This window comes from Pinus tabuliformis, chromosome 8, assembly GCF_031772625.1.
Source record: "Pinus tabuliformis cultivar Carrire ecotype Pingquan chromosome 8, CPIR1, whole genome shotgun sequence".
In the NCBI taxonomy this organism is placed as follows: domain Eukaryota; kingdom Viridiplantae; phylum Streptophyta; class Pinopsida; order Pinales; family Pinaceae; genus Pinus; species Pinus tabuliformis.
Window position 1 is genome coordinate 230,389,582 of NC_142294.1, and position 21,170 is coordinate 230,410,751.

A 21,170-nucleotide genomic window follows, 5' to 3' on the forward strand; every position below is an offset into this window, starting at 1 on the left:
CCTCCAGCCTTCAGTCATGATAAATTAGATTGGTAATTTTGATTTTGGACAGTAGTTTGGTCATGACCCTTTCAACATATAAATTCACCCCCTGAATTTGCATAAGCTGTGTGGTCTATTGTCCAAACTGAAACTCGTGCTGTTCTAGGAATATACACACAAGGAATGGAGTTTTTAACTTCTACATTCAACAAATGATACCCATCTTCTCTCTAAATAAGAAACTGTTCTCTAATAATGACAACACGTCCATCACAACTAGAAAAGGTAATATCTCAGCCCTTAATGGAGTGTGCTCAACCAACAGTGAATAGGAGAAGATTGTGGCCCACAGAGAAGGTAACCTGACCTTATTAATGACCAGAACTCCACATCGTTTCAAAGATGAAAACCTCTGATAAAAGAGTAACTTCCATAGGTCGACTTTTAGACTCACTGTTGAGTCTGCATAGAATAAATATAGACTTCAAAACTTTACTTTCTTCTATCTGATGTTTCCAAGGCGTCCAAGATATTATTATAGGCCTTGGGCACCTGTGCTAACAATCTGAGTGGTTGAGGCTTGAGAAGAGGGTCTTTTCTCTTGGCCCTCCTACCAGGCCTTCACAACCAGCTATACCTATAGCTTTCCCTGCAGCCTTGAACAGAGATCCAAATTATATCAGAATATACACAAAACACCCTTACTTACCTCTGCACCAGAGGTGTAAGACTGCAAGAGATCTGTGTGAAAATTGCCCTTAAGCCTCCTAGCTGTCTGCCTTAGAACTGCAGCTCTATCTCCAAGGAAAACTCACATCTCTTGAGAGAGACTGTGATCATATTACAGAGATTTGCAGATGGAGGAGACCATGGAGACTTACCTACAAACTTCACTTTGTGATTGCTTTCTCTCACCCTCTTGCTTGGGCTTGTCCTCTCCTGTGCTCTGATACCATGTTAATTTTGGTTAACATGTTCTTTGCTTAGGACAATTACTAAAATAATCCATGATAGCTCAATCTCACTGCAATCACATAAACCATTATTATATTGACAGTAACTGACGAAAGAACATAAATCATAAATGCCAAGGACAAGTCAAGACAAGAGAACACAAAAATTGGCTCAAGCCAGGGAAAAACCCCAAGATGGGGAAAACCCTTGATCAAATCTTCTTATTATTAATATCAAATGTTCAGCAGAGAGAGAATACAATAATTTAGAGTCAAAATACTTGCCATTAAGAAGATCCTGAATCACTGCTCAATCAATACTGTAGATCGGGTACTCTGTCGACAAAGATCAAATTGTACTACTGAAGAAGGTTGGTCTAGTTAGGGCAACTGTAGTCCATAGCAGTCTAACACAACTGGTCCAAAATTCCTTCTTTCTACTGCGGCTTTGTCTGTCCTACAAGATGCTGCCCTTTGATGGTACCAAGAGCTGGTTTATGACTTTATTTCTGCGACCCATCCTGAAATAACAGTCCACCACAAAGGCTGCGGTCATGCTGCCTAAACCTCCTGGCTAACTGCTGTTCTTAACTCAAGATAAGGCCTCCAATCTGAAGCACTAGGGCTCAAACCCTTCTGCATTCTCTTGAACAGACCTGTGGCTCCTTGTGGGCTGCTTTCCATATGAAATTCAGACCCTGGAGGTGAGACATCATCTGCGGCCCAATCAAATGATGAAGAACCCTCTCCAACCATGCACAAGTAGCCTTCAAACAAGCCTTAACCTACTCGGCTCTCCTGCTGGATGACTGCGGCCCTCAACAACCTTAAAGGGGACCCAAAACAGACTTATGTGTCGGCCTTGATGCAGAAGAAAACCCGAAAACAAAAACCTCCTCCATCCTTCTACAAGTACTCGGCTACCTCGGACTTCTATCCAAGAAATTTTGATGATCTAATGAGGGAGAAGGTACCACAATATATACAATTTGGTGGAGGTCAAGGGATATGTCCATAAGGATGAGGCTGACCTTATAAATATACTTGAGAGAGAAAATAAATTCAAAAATCCACTCCCGCTTGTCCAAATGAGACAATCTGTATATCGATTTTGGTCCTCTCAAAGAGAGGAATTGAATGCTGCAACTATCTTTCCCGTAGGAGCTGACCAAAGTGGAGTCTGGCACTAGTTTCCAATTTATCACTTATATGTGCCCCCCTTGTGTGCATCCCCGTTCCCATGTCCCCCCGTCCCGAAAACTCGGTGGAACATTGACTATAAGTCATTTTTTGACCCTCAAAGTGGGTCCTAGGATAATGTTGGGCCTTTGTGGATGAATTTTGTGTAGTCACATGCCCCAAGCTTTTTCGAAGGCCACTTATTTACGTTATTACATAGAAGTTAATTAAAAAATCCCTTTTAAAGGCATGATCATTAATCTGTCACCCCGAATTTTGGGGTATGCAGTGAGTGGAAAAACCTAAAAAATTATTTGTTGCTAAAAGGTGGGAATAATTAACCAATTAAAATAAAACACTCCAAGGTGTACTCGCTTGCTGATTGAGTCTCAACATCCTAGGTCTGTTACATAGCTTTATTCATCATGCTAGTAACATTTATACAATATCCCCGTAGGGCTGCGGAATTTGAGAAATGAATGAAGAAAGAGAGAAGGAAAGGGGCTTAGAAGCCCTGATGAAATATGGAACTCTATAAGTGCAGGAATGCTCCGACATATCCTTGAGCATGGAGTCTTCAAAATATTTTCAGGGGCAACTTTAGTGGTGAACAAGACTCATTGTCCTTATGTTGATAGTGTTCAACAAATGAACTATTGTTCATTTCAAATAAAAGGGTCATAGATCCTTCCGTCTGAATGCGTTGGCTAGATAAGCCATAGTGCCCACAAGTCACGTAACTTCCATATGCAATATACTAGAATTTAGTTAAGAGTACCTGTAAATAGGGTCACAACACTTTGTATTGGGTTACACTACATCAGACAAGGCTACAACACCACAACTTCTGCCATAGAAAACATAGATTTGTTGTAGGCCTCGTGCATAGATCACATGTGAACCACACACCCTAGAAACAAGTGACAACAACGTAGGGCCTGATTTTAGAATCATAATGGCTCCTATATGTGTGTTAATCGTTGATATTAAAACAAAAAGTAAGTGAAGGTTTAGGGAATGAATTTCTCAACCTCTGGAATAGATTAAATGACATTGATGATACATCAATGGGAACATCAAGAACTTGAATACAAAATTTAATACCTTCCTAAAAAAATGGACATGAATTAATTTCCTTCTAAATACCTCTAATGGATGTAACCATTCGATGAAGTCCCCAATGAAACCTTGTGAATACGAGGATGACAGCTAGGCATTTTAATAATGTTAAAAATTAAAATCAAACTTTCTAAATATGATGACAAGGAAGAAAAAGTTGCAATTGTATGGTTTAACAACGTTGAGAGATATTCTTCCATGCCTCTATCTCTTAGTAATGAAGAAACATCTCCAGCTTCTTCCATTTATCTTGAAGGCAATACATATATATAGTTCATATAGTGGGCAAGTAGAAGTAGTGGTTTATTCACAGGTTTGAAATTATTTTGAGATGACTTTTACAAAATATTTTATGATGATGAAGAAGAGGTTATGTCTAAGTTGAATGGTACAGGGAAATGGAAATGTGTATCTAAAATGGGAAGACACTGGAAACATGACCCCCTAAAATTCAGGAATCATGGAATCATGATATATATATATATATATATATATATATATATATATTCAGAAAATTATACTGAAACTTCAAAAGAAAACATTTAACATTATAATTTACAATGTATCATTGAAATCATTGCATATATTGGGATTCTCATCACTAATAAGTAAGATGGAAAAACTTATCATGTCAAATCCATATTTTGTTTGATTGATGGGTACACTTTTACTAGGGTCATGATAGAGGGGTTTAGCAATTGATGCCGCTAACATTAAGGTACACAGAGGGCTTGGTTCTGTTGATTAAATGCTAGATCCATGCTCTCGTGCATGACAGAATCCAATGGAAATGTGTAACCCGCTCAATCTTGGAATCCTAAAAATTGTTAAGTCTGCTGGATTTGGAACAGTGTTGCAAACATCCTGCTTTTATTGTGATAAAATCACAAAATTGTGATTTTTTGGCCTATCTGATGTTTGCCAATTTTCACCGATATTTTGGTGGTATCTTAATCTTGCTGATGTTTGCTGATTTTTACTGATATTTTGGTAGTAGCTAAATTTTTCCGTTGTCTGCTGATTTTTACGGATATTTTGGTTTTCCAGACCCTTTTCGATTTTATTCTGATGCTGATGTTTGCAAGATTGATTTGGGGTGGGATCTAAAGTTCTGCTTTCTCCATATGAAATCCAATGAGCTCGGAACCACTCTCAAACATCCTGAGCCAATTAATGGTAATGTTAAACATTTGAGTAAAAGGATGATCATCCTTTTGTTTTAAGAAAATTTGACATTACCATTAATTACATAGCATTAGTAGGGACCTCGAGTTGAATATTAACGCATAAATTATTGTTTTTTTTTTAAATAATTTGCATTTGGTCAATGTGTGCCACACAAGCATGCTGTACCTCCCCAAACATGCTGGTTCTGGTTTGCCTTCTGACCAATCATGCTTGTACATTTAATTATTCCTTTCAATTGCCCCTGTTTGGAACCATGGTTTCTCTTATTGCATGGTTTGTGATAGATAGACTTTTAGAGAAAGTACATGCAATCACTCTGTCATCAAACCTTTGATGCCACTCGTTTAAATATACAGTTATCGGTTATTTGATCATTTGCTTTCTACTTTGTTGAGAATGTGTAGCAATATGACAGACTTTGTAATAATAACGATGGATTCACGTTTGTTTCATTTGGGCAGCCAAGATACTTAGAATGTTAAACGGTTGATATTAGATTTCTGTCTCTCATATTGCTTTGGTTGTTTGCTTAGGAAATATACTCAATTAAGTTACCAGGAAATCCATTACTTGGGGAAGGAAAGCCAGAAAACCAAAACCATGCAATAATTTTTACTCGTGGAGATGCAGTTCAAACTATTGACATGAATCAGGTAAGCTTATCTATGGTTGGGCAGTAATCTTAAGCTGGCTGTTTTCTGATTGTATTTCCATTTCCTGGATTTAAATCTTTCTGTTGATCTATATGGTAATTAAGGTCATGTTATTTAATTATAAATACAAGTCTAGAATGTAGAATATATAGAGACAAAATATGAGAGATGGCATTTGAGAGGGAAGTAATAACATTTTAATAAAGCATTGAGGCATTGCCTATGAGATTACATCTGCTAAGCTGCATCCAAATTTTCTGAGTCCCTATTTGGCATCCTGACAAAAATGCCGTACATTTGAACATTATACAATATCATCAGATTTAACCATCACAATAGATAGATAGTTTATAGTGTAAATGGATTGCATTATCTAGGACATCTAGGCAGCTCAAGTCTACGGTGATATTTTGCATTCTTGTAAGTTTAATAGGAAGATATAATAGATCCTGTTTTAATAAATATCTTTTATCGTAATGTTACCTTTTGATCTAACAATGGTGGAAAAACGTTGTCAGGACAACTACTTTGAGGAAGCTTTGAAAATGCGTAACCTTTTGGAAGAATTTTATAGTGATCATGGTCTTCGGCCTCCTACAATTCTTGGTGTTCGTGAGCATGTTTTCACTGGAAGGTACAATTTCAAAGTGAATGTTCATTTCTCAATAATATCCCGTATTGATGCTTTTATGAAGCTTACGGCCTGAAATTTTTTATGCAGTGTGTCATCTTTAGCTTCGTTTATGTCTAATCAAGAAGCAAGTTTTGTGACCATGGGTCAACGTGTTTTGGCAAATCCTCTAAAGTAAGTTGTTTAATATTTTGAGAAGTCATCCATTATAAGATCTTATAATTTTCCTTTAATATATTCTCAGGTGTTTATAACTTTTTGTCAATTCTAGGTTTGGGTCTCTTTTTCTCTCATATGGTTCTAACTTCTACAGTTCTACCATGACATTGATAGATTCCTCTCTTTTGTAGGGTTCGTATGCACTATGGTCACCCAGATGTTTTTGACAGAATTTTTCACATCACAAGAGGAGGCATAAGCAAGGCATCACGTACTATTAATATAAGTGAAGATATCTATGCAGGTTTGCTCATTCCTTGGGGATATTTTTTTTTTACCTTGTGAATAGTCATTGTACTACACTTCAAAATTTGTGCGTCTTCCCATCACATTGTATAGTTTGATTTCAATTAATGACATTCTGGCAGAACATAGAAAATTTATTTTGAGTTCTATATGATAGCTTTCTTTCAGCTTTGCTTTATACTTTAGGAAAGGTGTGTTGCGCTAATTTGTGTCATTAATAAGATAAGATAAGATAATTTTATTAATGTCCAACGAATGACCATAAATAAGTCAATGGGGCAGAAGGATACAATCAATATGGGTACAATGTGGGAGTGCAAGCACAACTCCTAAAAAATGCAATGCCAAAATGAAATGTTTATTTACAATAGTGATGTCCATTATATTCAGGCTTGGAATTTGGCATTCCTATTGTTTGTGAAATGAGAATTTGATGATGGTTATATATTTTGAGCTATGTTTTCTGGGTCGGGGGAGCACTGAAGCAGGGAGATACATATGAGGGACATGTGGGAGCACCCCCAATTTTTTTGAAAACTGAGGGGGGATGGATGGATGTCGATGTTCCTAGCATAGGGGTCCTCATCTATAAAACTATAAAAAAATAAATAATACTGATAAAATACCAACAATAGCAATCCATTCCATGAAAATTCATCATTGTGAAATCTAGTGGAAACACTATGATCGTACCAATCTGAAAGTCCTTACAGTTATTAGGTTTATTGAATTCTGAATGGGAGATGAATTCTAGTTTCTCCATGTGAAGTTTGAAGAGGTTGGAATGTAATATTGCTAAGTGGAAGTTAATAGTAAATATCAAAGCAATGCACAAAGAACAACAACATAAATTAAACCACGAACACAAATCATTACACAAAAGATGCCAACAAAATGTTTTGAGCCATCTTATTAATAAATTGGGTATGGGCACTATTACCACTCAAACTAGCAGGAGTCCTAGAAGGGAATCCTAAAGGGGCTATTGCTAGGTCAAGGGTAACAATGGAGAAAACCCACTGTCACCTCAGCTAAGGCTCCCTACTCTTTACGGACTTTCACCGATGGGAGGAGACCCGGTGTGTGAGGAATCACTTATAAAGAATGTGTCAATGAAATGGATAAGAAGTGATTCCAATAACCCTTTCCTAGGAGAAACTCAAAATAAGGGCTTGCTTGTTTTGTAAGCAAGGTGTAGGATTTTCTAGGAAGGGTTGATGAGGTTTTGAGGTTTAGGTTTAGGGAGTATGTCATGTAATGGAGCTTCCGGTTCCTCAAAATCCTAATGGAACTCGGTTTCCTAAGTGATCCTTGAAAAATTAGCTTTGATAGGAAATGGGACCACATGGGACCAAGTGGACCCCAGGTTTGGTCAAGGGGATAGGATTTAGCAACCAATGATATACTTGACCTAATTAGGGAGGGGAAAGGGATCAAGGAATGAATTTTCAATGAAAGGGAATGCAAGGATCCCAATGAGGTTTCTAGCCTAAGGGAAACTAAGGGCAAGAATTGGTCTTCGAGTTAGGGCTTGTGATATATCAAGATCCTAATGTCAGAATCTCATGAAATTTGGAGCACTTCTTGAGGACACACCAGCGCAGTTTTGGACCAAAATATCAAAGTATTTGGATTGCTTTATTGTGAGATATTTGATGCCCTAGGTGACATATGCAGGCTAGTTGTAGAAAGAAAGAGAGAGGGCGAGAAAAATATGTTTTAGGGTGATCAACTATGGTAGACCAGTGCCTAATCCATTGGGGAGATTGGAGTCAAGAATGATTATGAATTCGGATTAAATTTTCTTGGTTAAGGAGGCCTTAAAGGCAGCTTCGCTTAGCATTAGGGCAAAGGAAAGCAACTTCAAAGACTTTATACTTATGTTTTGCAAATTGGATGGCTTATCAATATAAATTTCAACAATGAAATATCCCTAGGAACATTCATTCATCATACATGGTCCATACATGAAGAAGCACTATCTAGAAACATAATTTCCACAACTTCGCATAAATAGATGCAGCAAATTAGCCCTAGTATAGCGAAAATCCCATCATCAATGCATGTGACAAAGTAAAAGAAAAATATAGCATTAAATTGTACTTAGATGTAAGAGAATATATCCAACCATCAAGATTTTTTCCAATCAAGAAGCTCTAAGGCAATAGAAGACAATCCTAACATAAAAATTCATTCCATGCTCCAAAATTTTGTCCTCCAAGAAGGATAGCGAAAATATCTAGAGAGATAATGATCCAATGGAAGTGATGATTCAAAATGAATTCACATCACTTCTATTTATATCTAGGTTGCACGGAGCGTCGAAATGTTTTGGAGTTTTCGAAATGGGTACGTTTAGAAACATCACCTCCCAAAAATGGAAACATCGGCCAAAACATCGTCCAAAACATCGTCCAAAACATCATATATGTTTATATATATAAAAAGAAATTTACAAACAAGTGAATAACACATTATCTTGCAAGAGAAAGGGGAATAAGACCCATATATGACAATTTATAAGGAAAACCAAGTCTATATTTATTAACTCTCATAGATGATTACATGATGGTCGAGTTTCGGCTGAGTTTCAGAGTTTCGGGTACGGGTATGTCCTGAAACGCCGGGTTCCAAGAAGTTTCATGCAACATAGATTTAAACACTTCTAAGGAGCTAATTAGGCCTACATTAGTCCCTACAATAAAATAATGTGCAAAATAACTAACTTTTGGTGACAAGGCCACCAATCTAGTGCATAAAGAAAATAATAAGCCCCTCAAGAGGTCGAATAATGAATAGTGCATGTTGCTGGGCCTTGGAGGAGGCCTAATGGAGTTCATAGTTGCCATAATGTGAAAATGGACTTCCAAAAGCGGTGGACAAGTGGTTAGCGCCTTGTTCTCCAAGTAATAACTTGTGGTGCTCCAAATGGAATGTCGGGGCACACAAGTGTCCTTATGGGTCTCCAAGCAAGTCGAAGATGCCTGTAGATTGGTTGCAAGGGCTAGGATGATGGAGTAGATGATGCCACATCATCATATGAGTCCCAGATCATCTGCCAAGTGTATGGTGTAACTATGGGACTGACTGGGTATGATGAATTAGGTGCATCTTCCTTGTCCAATAAGTGAACCAAGAACAATCTCTGAAGGTTGTGGGGATCCATGGAATGCTTTATGCTGTTGTGGAGGCCCATGGCTCTCTACACACACCCTACATGCAGCAATGTAGCCGTCTGGGTTAGGACCCTATATAGGGAGACCAAACCCAAATGGAGACCATGTGCAATCCTGCATAAGATCCAATGCGTCCCTATACCTTCTAGCATACCAAGTCATTTAAGAAATCAAGTAAAAGAGTTTATAAGCCATGGACAACAGGTGGGAATTTCATAATGGCATGCCCTTCCATAGTGGGCTTTGGCATGTGCTAATGTCTCGAAGCTCCAAGTGGGGTTAACCAAGCACCCTATTAAGTGGTTTCTACTTCTAAAAGGGGTAGTATGTCCATGGTACATCCTTCAAATGGTGGTGGCATGTGGCATAATGATGGAACGAAGTAGGGAATGAAAGGGGCAACTTGGGTCACATGACATGATACAAGGGTAGCTAATGAAGGGGAAGCCCACACTTAGGTAAATAATGTGTAGGAGGGAGCAATCATGGTACATGAGTTACCCCGACTTTGATTTTTGCACCCTTCTTCATATTCCTTTTGCATTTTATGATTTTTCTTTGGTTAATTGCTTGGGGCTCTAGGTAATGAGAGCATGATGTGTAAAGTAGAGCAGTGGATACCCCCTTCTAAGGTGGGGCAGTTCCTCGCCCATTAGGGGTTGGGACAATCATGGGTTCCTGGGTGATAAAGGAGGCTCATCAAGGGCCATATAGGAACCAGGGTGATGGCCATGGAATGGGGTAGAGCTCATGCTATGGCTTTTTCCCACGTGCTAAATGTTTTTGTCCCGACCATCTTTTGCATTTTGTGGTACAATTTCCTGTTGAATGTGGCCAATTATGCTTTTTCTTTTTCTTTTAGCTTCATCAACCTCTGGGCATCATCCCATGCCCAACCCAAGGTGTGGAGCAAAGGGGTGGGGGTTGTTGACCCTCTGTGGACCCAGTGGAGGTTGGGGTTGCAATGAGGGGAAGGGGGTGATATATGTGGATCGGGGAGTGGGACCATGCAACCAAAATTGGGGTTTCACATGTAGTACCATCCCTAAAACCCATAGATTAGTAAAAGGGATCCAATGGGACTAGGGTCCAAGGTTAACATCTAGAAGAGACCTAGGGGTCAAGGGCACAAACTTAGTCCACTCCTTCTGTGATATCCCCCCATTAATTCATCCCATAGTTTCCATGATAAATAAACTAGAATACTCAATTACCAAATAACAAGGCATACCTTTAGGTTTGGGAGGCCCAAATTCAAACATACGATCATGACAAATGGGTGAGGGACCACATGGCTGGTTCGGGTGGTGGAGAAATGGCACATCGAGCTAGTTGGTTGCTGCAAGGGGCTGCTGGCTGCTGATTGAGGACCATCATGGAGAATTTATTTCCCCTAGGGATATCACTTACAAAATGGTGGGTAACAGGTACATAGAGTGAGCTGAAATGATCGAGCCCAAGCTTGCTATGCAAGTTACGCAAAACCCAGAAGAGATATCTCTTACCCAAATGAGGAAATGGCTTGGACCATGAAATGCGCACTGCCCAGTGAAGATTGCTGCTAGTTGCCAAATAAAAAGGAGATCTTGTTAGTTTTGTAGCATCAGACAAGTGTTCTAGTCCTGGTTTGTGTCAGAGAGGCTAAGAACATGATATCTCCAATACCCAGAAATTTTTTTGCGAGATAAGCCTCCAAAACACCTTAATTAAATTAATTAGCCATCATTTAAAATTTTCCTAAGTTTAACTTAGGAAAATTGGTTAATTAATAGCAATTAATTAAGGAAATGAGAGAATGCTTTAGAAACTTACATAGATTGAGTTTGAGATGATCTTTAGTCGTTGATGGGGATCTAATCAAGGTCATTGGTTCACCAATGAGAGATTATAAGAGCAGGTTGATGGGGATGGAGATATACACATCAGGAGAGCGAGTTCCTTGGTAGATCAATGCTATCCAGTTGTAGAAGTCGAGTAGGGAAGAAGAGTTCGAGCCAGAAGGAAGCATAAATGATAGGGAGCAACAACAAAGATTCCAGTGGAGTTTTCCAGCGTCGAAGAGGCAACAATAGAAAGGCCGAGTTATTCCACTTGGAGGTTGCGCATAAGCCTCAAGCAGGCAGTTCGACTCAATTGAGGAGAAGGGTGATTTAGGTGTTGGAGGCCGAGAAAATTACCAGAAGACCAAGTGAGTCACTTCCGTAGGTAGAGTCAGCCAAGACGTCAGTTTCTGAGCAGTTCCAAAAGGAGTGTGAGTAGGGCCGGTGCAAGCATTGTGTAGAGGCTCATGTAGTGCCAGTTTGAGCAGCTAGATAGAGCTAGTTTTAGAGTTGAGATCAAGTGTGGGGTGAGACACATTGTCTCACAAATATTGTGGCCCGATTATTTTGCTGGAGGATTGCCAGTTTGTCAACTAGATCTTTGTACACAAATTTCACTCTTGCATAATAAAATAAGCCCTCATTTGTTGCACCGGTTTTCCTAGTTGGGTTTTTCTAGGGACTTTTGTCCAAAAATATTGGCATCATTTTTATTGTGTGTGCGCATCTATTTTTTCTCAGTCTTCAGTTTATTTTTTGCAACGTTTTTAGTGTGAAGAAATTGTAGTGTGATTTATTCATTAATTTGTCGTAACAAAATAAGCAACAGAATTAATCAGTTAGAAGACTAAATTCTAGTTGTTGCATTTCAAGGAATTTTCAGATGGTATCAGAGCAAGTTTGAAGATAGATCAGTGGATCAGTAAGGAGGGAGAAAATTTTGCAACAGCAAAATCTTTGTGGAGAATTTCTAGATTTGCGCAGACCACCAACAAGGAGTGCGAATAAGTAGAGACAAGGTTCGATTTTCAGTTTGTAGGCAACATAAAATTCGAAGAGCCTCAGTTGTTGTGATCCGGAAGTAGTGGTATTACCAGGAAGTAGTTCTGGTGAGTAGATCAGTTAGTCGTTGAGAATATTTGTGCACAATTGGTTTGCAACTAGTCTGGCAGTAGCAGATCAACGCTAGGTGGAAGAGAAAAGGAATACAGAGGAAGAGGAATTTCTTAGAGGGTTTCTAGATCCAGTTTTTAGGCGTTAATCCGTAATTTTCAGTTGCAGTAGGCTGTAGCAGTGTTCTAGTCAGCTAGTGCGAGCTTTATGACCAACAGATCATGTGCCAGATTCAAGAGAAGGACTTCCGAAGGGTTGAGTGAGTCACCCAATTGAGGTACCACATAGTGTGAGTACTTAGAGAAGGGACTTCTTAGAGCAAGCAGTAGCAGATCTGTGCATTGTAGAAGGGAGTGCGAGTAGCAGAGGGAGGCCGAGTAGGAAAGGGAGGAGATTCTTGTTTATTTCCCATTTTTTTGAGTTTCGCAGAGATGGCCACAACAGGCTGTAGAGATCAAGATAGACTTGATGAAGCCCCAAACCTTGGCATCTTGAAGGCTATGATGCTTTTCCTATTGGATGAGCATGGCTTGAAAGAGCTCGTGACAACAATTGTTGCTGTACCGGCAGACCTGATCCAGTTCCATGATGGTAGGAAGGAGATGGCCAAAGCCAAGAGGATGGTTGTGGATGGAGTTCGAGATCATATTGTTTCACACATTGTAGAGAAGAATACAACAAAGGAAATATGGGATGCCGTCATGAAGTTATACCATGATCCATCAGGGAATAGGAAAGTGGTTCTCAAGGAGGAGCTAAGGACCACGAAGATGATGAAGGGCGAGGGCGTATCTCCATATCTCACTAGGATTTAAGATGTATAGGATGAGCTTGTATCTGTGGGTGAGAAACTAGAGGAAAGTGAGCTTGTGTGAATAACCCTCAATGGGTTTACCCCATAGTGGGCCATGTTTGTTCAGGGAATCACTGGACATTATAGATTGCTTGATTGGAAACGACTATGGAGTGATTTCAAACAAGAAGTGCTAAGGCTCAGTCTTGTCAAGGATATTGCTAGCAACAACAATAGCAAAGGGTCGAAGGTTGCGAAGGAGAACAAGAGTGTAGCCCTTGCTAGTAAAGGGAAGGCGAAGAAAGGTCCCAATCGGGGACAAGGCTCAAAGGTGGGAGAGAAGTGTTGATTTGGGATAGCATCGGATGTGCTTTAGGCCTCAAATTTTGTAGGGAGGCTTGGGCACATGCATTCCAAAGAACCCAGAAACTGTTTCAGGAAATTTCACCCAGAGATGATTATATTAAAATAATTAATATTTTTAATGGGGTTCCCAACTCTAAATTTATGGAAATTAAAATATTAATGGGTGTTAATCTAATTGTGGGTGAATCTTCTAGATAAAGATAGAGATCAAGTCAAAATGATCTAAGCCTTTGATTAGGAGTTAATCTAGACTGTTGGTTGCCCAACAGGAAGATATAAGAAGGGGCTTGAGGGTCATTTGGAAAACACATTGAGAGATCAAGAAAATCGATTTTTTGAAGTGAGAAGTTCTTAGGAGGAAAAATCGATTGAGGAGATTTCTTGCAATTGATGGGTAGGGATAGCAGCTTCCAAGGAGAGAGATTCTCAGCCGGAGAATCATCAGCAGAGAGAGGTGGGAAGGGGAAGGCTAACCTTATGTGGCCCTGGATGGGAAGAATGATGAATGGGGTTAAAATGAATGGAAGGGAATGATATATATGGTGTTGAGAAGCGGGACCATGCATCCAAAATTGGGATTTCCCATGTAGTGCCAACCCTAAAGCTAATGGCTGGTAAATGAGATCCCACAGGACTAGGATACAAGGCTAACCACCAAATCGGGCAGAGGAGACGAGTACAAACCTAGCCCACTCGTTCCGCCGAATCCCCCCACCAATCCATGCCCAAAAGTGTTTATGATAAGTAAGGGAAATTACTCAACTATACCAATGGAAAGCCATACTTTTAGGGTTGGGAGACCCATCTTCAAACATACGTCGTACGATCATAACAAATGGGCGAGGGACCACATGGCCGGCTCAGGTGGTGGAGATAATAGCACAATGAGCTATCTAGTGGCTGCAAGAGGCTGCTGGCTGAGAACCACCAAGGATAAAAATTTTCTCCTAAGCACACTGCCCACAGTGAGTGGGTAACAATACCAATATAACATAAACAACTTTTGTTTATAATTGAAAACAATTATTCCTTGTAAAATATATTGATTGATAAGAAAATAAATGAATGATGATACAATAACCCTTTAATGGTTTACTTATAGCATGACTACTCATAAGTTGAAAGCGTACATTCCCTTTAACTTTTCATAATTAATTAATTTATTATAATTTATGTTTATAATATGTAGCTTTGATACCAAGGAAGTGTAAAAGCCCACAATATTTCACTGAAAGCACCTCCCTAAAGGATATTTATATGGGCCCTCATTTTAAAAGTCATCATGAATCATTAAAAAATAATGATAACTTTTAAAATGAAGGCCCATATATTTTAATAATTAATGAGAACTTTTAACATGAAGGCCCATATATATATTCTTTAAGGAGGTGCTTTGATACCTTTCCATGAAAGGTTCTTTCTTTTAATTATTATTACGTATCATGACCTATCTGAATATTACTTTTATTGTAATTTGTTTATTTATTTATTCATTTTATATTTATTGTTTATGTACGAGTTACGTTCTTGAAAAGTTGTACAAAGCTTGAACAATGCACAATTAACGGTGAATTGTATGCTGATTATTATTGTAACTTTAATCCAATGAAATAAATAAAAAATGAAACAATATATCAATGTTTTGTCAGATACTTTGCTTTTTCAAATTTAGAAAAAGAGCTGTTCTTAAAACTATTTTCCATCTCCCCCTTCCCTCTATGCTATTCCATGAGTTTATAACATACACGTTTTCAGTTTAAATGGTGAGGCTCTGAGTTTGCATAGATCACGTTTAAGACATATTCTTATCCTCCGACAAACAAGCTCTGCATTAAGGTTTCAGCCCTTGAATTCAACGTTATATTTTTATTCGAGCATGCCGAATATGTATGTTATCGTTTCACATCTTAAAAAACACAGGTGTCAAAGGTATGTCTCTTTAGTTTCCCTCTGCTAATTTTGGTTGCAAAAGAATAGGGTGGTTAATTATGTTAAACTATGCATGTGATATGCAGGGTTTAACTCCACATTACGGCAAGGCAATATCACTCATCATGAATACATTCAGGTATATACTTGTTTAGACACGTCATACTCTTAGCATGTAATTGTAGTCCATATGTCATATTTTCAAGTACTGGAGCTTGCCCCTGATATTTTCACCCTGATTTCATTACAGGTGGGAAAAGGTCGAGATGTTGGACTTAATCAGATTGCGATGTTTGAGGGGAAAGTTGCAGGTGGGAATGGAGAACAAGTTTTAAGCAGAGATGTTTATCGGCTTGGGCAGCTCTTTGACTTCTTTAGGATGTTATCGTTCTACTTCAGTACAGTTGGCTTTTATTTTTGTACAATGGTAAGGCATATATTTTATCTGTTGGTGTTTCTGGTCAACTATAGTTTTTTCAGATCTTAAGGTTACACAAAATAGCTATTTATGAATCGATAGTAAAATTGAATACTAACACTGAGGTATATGACTCTTCATTGTCTTACAGATGACAGTTCTAACGGTGTATATTTTTCTATATGGTAGAGCATATCTGGTAGGTTTGGCTTATTCTGTTAACTGAGACCTCAGTATTCTACAAAAGTATAATCTTGTCACACTTTTCGTGGTTGATCCAAAAGGATCAATTTCTTTTCCATTTGCAAGAACAGTTTAAGATTCATAGATGAAAGTCAGTTAGTTGCAATTTCCTTTTGACTTTTTAGTACATTCTTTCTTGTATGCAAATGACGTTTCTCTAATATATTATATGAGCAATGAAATGTAAGCGTTGTATTCTTTCATGATCAATAAAAATTTAACTTCCTTTTCCATGTGCCTTTTGCTATAGTGAGAAATGTGGATGCTATAATTTGGCTTCACATCTTTAAAACTTTTGCTTTGGGGCAGGCTTTGTCTGGAGTAGGTGGATCTATTATGGAGAAAGTTAAGGGCAATACTGCACTGACAGCTGCTCTTAACACACAGTTTTTATTCCAAATTGGTATATTTACCGCTGTGCCAATGATAATGGGTTTGATCTTGGAGCAAGGATTCTTGAAGGTATAATAATTGTTTTGCACTTTATTCTCTCTCTTTCTATGTTTGTATTACGAACTTATTAAACTCTGATCTTGCTATGAATGCTTAAGAAGTGTGCAATTCATTACATACAATGTCAATTTTGGAAAAGCATATTTCAACCTCAGTGATGTCAGTAAAGGACCAAGGTTTATACCAGGTTGGTTACATCAGCAATAGCATGCCACGGTTAATTGACGATATCACTCCAATGCACCCACCTGAGACATAACATATACAATGATGGTACAGAGATAACAAAAAAAAAATGTTTTCATGTATGTATGTAGAAGACAAAGCACCATTGCAACTCGCATAACTGTGTTCGTTAAGAGTTGTAAGTGCATGATTTAAATCAAGACTGTTAGGAGTGGGGAGCTGGGTGGGAACTGATAGTAGGAGCGAGAGCGAAAAGTGCAATTTTCAAAATTATTCTTGGAGCGAAGCATTACAATGGTGTTTTTTTTAATATAATACATATTTTAATATATTTTGATGCATATATATTAGAAAAGAACACAATGTTGAATCAACTGCAGAAAACATGAAAACATAGATTTCACTGATGATCATTAACACATCAACCATTTAGTACACATATAACATCAATCATCTATTAGTTATAATATTGCCATCAAATGATCAATCATCAACAATAACATCAACCTTCAAGTTTCAATATATAAAATTTTTCATCAACAAATTCTAATAGATAACATCAGCCACAAAATGAAATAGACCATCATATTCATTACCAAAGAGTTTTAGGATTCGATCAACAATGCAATGGTAGGTCCAAACTTCAAGTTTCAAAACGAAGATTGTCAATAATGTTTACAAAATAAGTTATAATAAAGATGAAGTACTAGGTAAAAAAATTTAAAGAGATCTCATATCTACTAAGATTTCCTCTTGCCACAAGAAACCTCTAGTTTATTTTCCCATCATCTATAAATACTAGTAGGAGTAGGTGAAAGTGTTTTTCTAAAATTACCAATAGTTGCATGCCCCCCACGTAGCGTTGGGTGTATTGAAGATACAAGAAAAACCCATGCTTCTAGAAACCTATTAGTGGATGGGGGTGGTATCTCAGCTCTATGAATATGATCACCTGGAAGGCTGGAACTTGGAAGTTTAGCTTTCATGTGCTCTAAAGCTATGGCTCCATCCTGTGCATTAGCCTCGTCTGGTTTGTTGTCCCAAGTCACATATGTTCTATCATTATCTACTGCTTCACAATAATGGGACAACAACATCAAGTGTAGTGCACATAAGCCAAACTTTTTACTCGGTCTATATTCAAGTTGTTTCTTTTAATGTTGTGTATGAAGTTATAGATGCTCCAACACCTCTTTGTAGAAGCAGGCTTAAAAACTTATGAGAGCATCTTCACCACCAATTTATGTAGATGTGTGGTAGAATAGCCATGCATGTTCCACTATTCTATAGAACTTAGGCCGTATCAATCTTGAGATGCATGCAATTTACCAAAGACTCCATGTTCACTAATGTACTTGCTCAATTGGCTTCTTACTTGAGCACACCCCTTTTCATTAGGAGCCAACTTATCTAATGCAAACATGTAACCATTTTGGACCTTTAGATATGTATGTGGCTGTCTCTAACCCCACCTCTAGGTGTTGGTTGGGCCAACCAAGATGGAAATAATATGCTAGGGCATGGAGTGGAACATTAAGATTATTCCACCTAATCATAATCTTATGGATATGATAATTCAAGATGGCATCTCTTGGCTAAATAATGACTTTGATTTGGCCTATCATGTTGTCCATCTGCTCATACAGCTCCTCAATCATCAACTAATTTGTGTCTGCAAACCGAATCATATTGTAGATGGGTTTGGTGAATTGTAGAGTATACCTAACCTAACTACCTACTTTTACATACATCAGGTTCCAGTATAAAGGGTGAGGTGAGTAGAACATTTGTGAAGGAGGCAAATTTCTGATCAAATCCTTTTTTGGGCTTATAGTTATCTATCCTTTTGGATAGGTCTTCGTTGTTTGTATTTTCTTTGCAGGGCTTCACTGTTTGTCTTTTCTTTGCAGGGCTTCACTGAGTAACTTCTGCAACCCTAATTCCGTGGCCTACTCCAAGTAAGTTTTTGTAGCCTAGTGTAAGTCAATCTCTGTGGCCTTGATCAGGGAATGTAGTGGAATATCAACGAACCTAAAGCAAACAAAGTTCATTCTTTAGTTTAAATACTCCAGAAGACTTGGAATATAAAGATCTCCATTGAGATACGAGAATATATATTAAATGTATGAATAAGAATGATGATGATGATACAATTGAGAGTGAGGGTCCTGTATATATGGCCAGATAAGTACCCTTTCACAAACAATCATTTCTGTATAGATATGCCTCTTCCCTACTAATTATTAGTTAATTAGTCATTGTTTATGTCTATTATTATTTATATTATTTTTACTATTTTTATATATATTTTATACATAACATTGCCTTCCTCCTCGAAAAAGCTTTGTCCTCAAAATTTACAGATGAAAGGCTTGATCTCTTTTTTCTGTTCGAATGTCTTCTTGTCTTGGACATGTCATCTTCGTCGAAACAAAGCGATATGATCCTCTAAGTGATAAACAAAACTATCGCACTGAGAAGGGATCAGACCATCCTAAATTAATCTTCTGTGAGACTTGACAATTACTTGATAACTGAGATAACTTGTTATCGTCAGACTGGATTGCGCTGACATCATTTTCTTTCAGAACATAATTTTGTTGTTTATGTTCTATGTGATACGAATTCGTAAATTGATTGAGATGTTTGTTCTTGTGATTTGGGTGTAGATAAGGAGTTCTTTTGGTTTGTCTTTCCCTTATCATATGTGAGGCAAGATTCTGATTTACTTCAGGTTTTGATGTCGTCGAGTTGGTTACAGAATCTTCACTTGGCATTTTCCTCATTTGAACTGCAACATTTGAACATGTTTTGCCTTCAACTGGGTTGACATTTTCTTGAGTTATAATATTGGCTGTATCAATATTCACTTCTCTTTCTTCAACTTGGTCAACTACATTTGAAGACTTTGATATGTTTTTTGTCTTGAGTTCTTCTAGGTTGCTTTTCAATATTTTTTTTTCATTTTTAAGTTTTTCAATTTGCGTCAATAATTTCTCCCTGTGGTCTTTGAGGCGAGTAACTTCTTCATTTTTGTTAGTGGTGATTTTGTCAATTTCCTTTCGCATATTTTGTATTACTTTTTTACCTTCTTGAGAAATTATTTTTGCAATATCTTGCATATCTTCTGGTGTTATGGACTCTGGCTTCACTGTAACATCTTGTAATGTTATTTTTTTCTTTTTGTATGAAAATGTCAAAAACTTCTTCTTCATATTTAGGATAACAGGTCCTAGTGATTCAATCTAGGGCGAACCCAAAATTATATCACTATTGTCGCAAAATAAGGTTTTAACGATGAATTGTGATACAAAAGTATAGTTTCCAATACCTAGTTGTAGATTGCTTATGTCGTATTGTTTGTCACTTGTGTCAACAAAATTTGTTTCGATTATATTTGATTCAGGAATCACTAATTGGTTAACACATTTAGTATTAACATAATTATTATTTTGAGTAGGATCAATAGAGATGATAACATCATTTCTCGCAAGTGATCCTTTGAGTTTGAATAGTGTACCGGCACATATACTAAAAGTTTTAGGAAATCTTCCCTCTTTCATTTCTGACATCGACTCAATTTCTTTCTCGTTAGCAATTGTCTCCATTTTGCTTTTGTCAAGATGAACTTGGGGTTTTTAAAAATAACCCTTTCTAAAATATTACTCCACCATTTTTTAAAATTATAATACCCTTTTATAATCTCTGTTGGTAATTTTAATTAATTTTTAATAATTTCAAACTGCCAATTTGTTTGTTATAGCACTTTTCTTTTTCTCTTTATTTTTTTAACCTTTTTTTTGGTTGGTCAGGGTAACTGTATTATATTATCAAAATTTCAAAAACATCGTACATCAACAGTTGAACTGTATACATCATTGCTGCCACACTAGGCAAAATAACAGGCTTAAGAGCTAACAAGAGAGCTGCTTTGAACAAGATTGAGCCTGTAAGGAAGCCAAGACAACTTGTGTCTTTGGTTATTTCCGAAACAAAAGTAGCACAAGAAGAGAATTTGCTAGAATTACACATTACGGAGGAGGGTTGGGGGGAAACGGTGGCGGGGCTGCAAAGAACGCTGCCCTCTCATGTGTGTGGTAGTCGATATGCTCTACCCAGGTCTCCAACACACAGAGGTGGTCATTTGTTCACCGAAGCTATCGCCGAAGGCCATCTAGAGAGTCTAGGAGTTCATTTTGCATGTGTTGGAGGTCGTTGATGTAGGCCACCAATTCATTCCAATCATCATAGCGCTGCTCCCTCAGAGTTTCCATGCTCAGATGGAGAGTGTTCAGTTGAGCCGCTATGGAGTCCAAGGTAGTCGGGGCCTCTATGTGGCCCTCGGAGCGATTTGGGGATATGGCTGCCTCTGCATCAGAGTGGCGACTCTTGGTTGACTCCAAGCCCGAGCTAGGTATATCTTGTGGCAGACGATTCTCCATACTGTGACTAACTCCTCCTTTGTGGGCACAACCTCGCTGTCGCGGCTTGCAACTGACTCCT

The 21,170-nt window shown here is 37.9% G+C and overlaps 1 protein-coding gene across 3 annotated transcripts in view; it reads left to right on the forward strand.

Annotated features, from left to right (window-relative positions):
- The window catches only part of LOC149234971 (callose synthase 9-like), a 385,867-nt gene that overhangs the window by 297,145 nt on the left and 67,552 nt on the right, over positions 1-21,170 (forward strand). For all 3 annotated transcript variants that reach the window (XM_089372025.1, XM_089372026.1, XM_089372024.1), the window contains 8 exons: positions 4,955-5,074; positions 5,593-5,708; positions 5,796-5,879; positions 6,056-6,168; positions 15,454-15,506; positions 15,618-15,794; positions 15,937-15,984; positions 16,338-16,490. In XM_089372025.1, the coding sequence (XP_089228151.1) occupies positions 4,955-5,074; positions 5,593-5,708; positions 5,796-5,879; positions 6,056-6,168; positions 15,454-15,506; positions 15,618-15,794; positions 15,937-15,984; positions 16,338-16,490 (864 nt within the window). The remainder of the gene's footprint in view (positions 1-4,954; positions 5,075-5,592; positions 5,709-5,795; positions 5,880-6,055; positions 6,169-15,453; positions 15,507-15,617; positions 15,795-15,936; positions 15,985-16,337; positions 16,491-21,170) is intronic.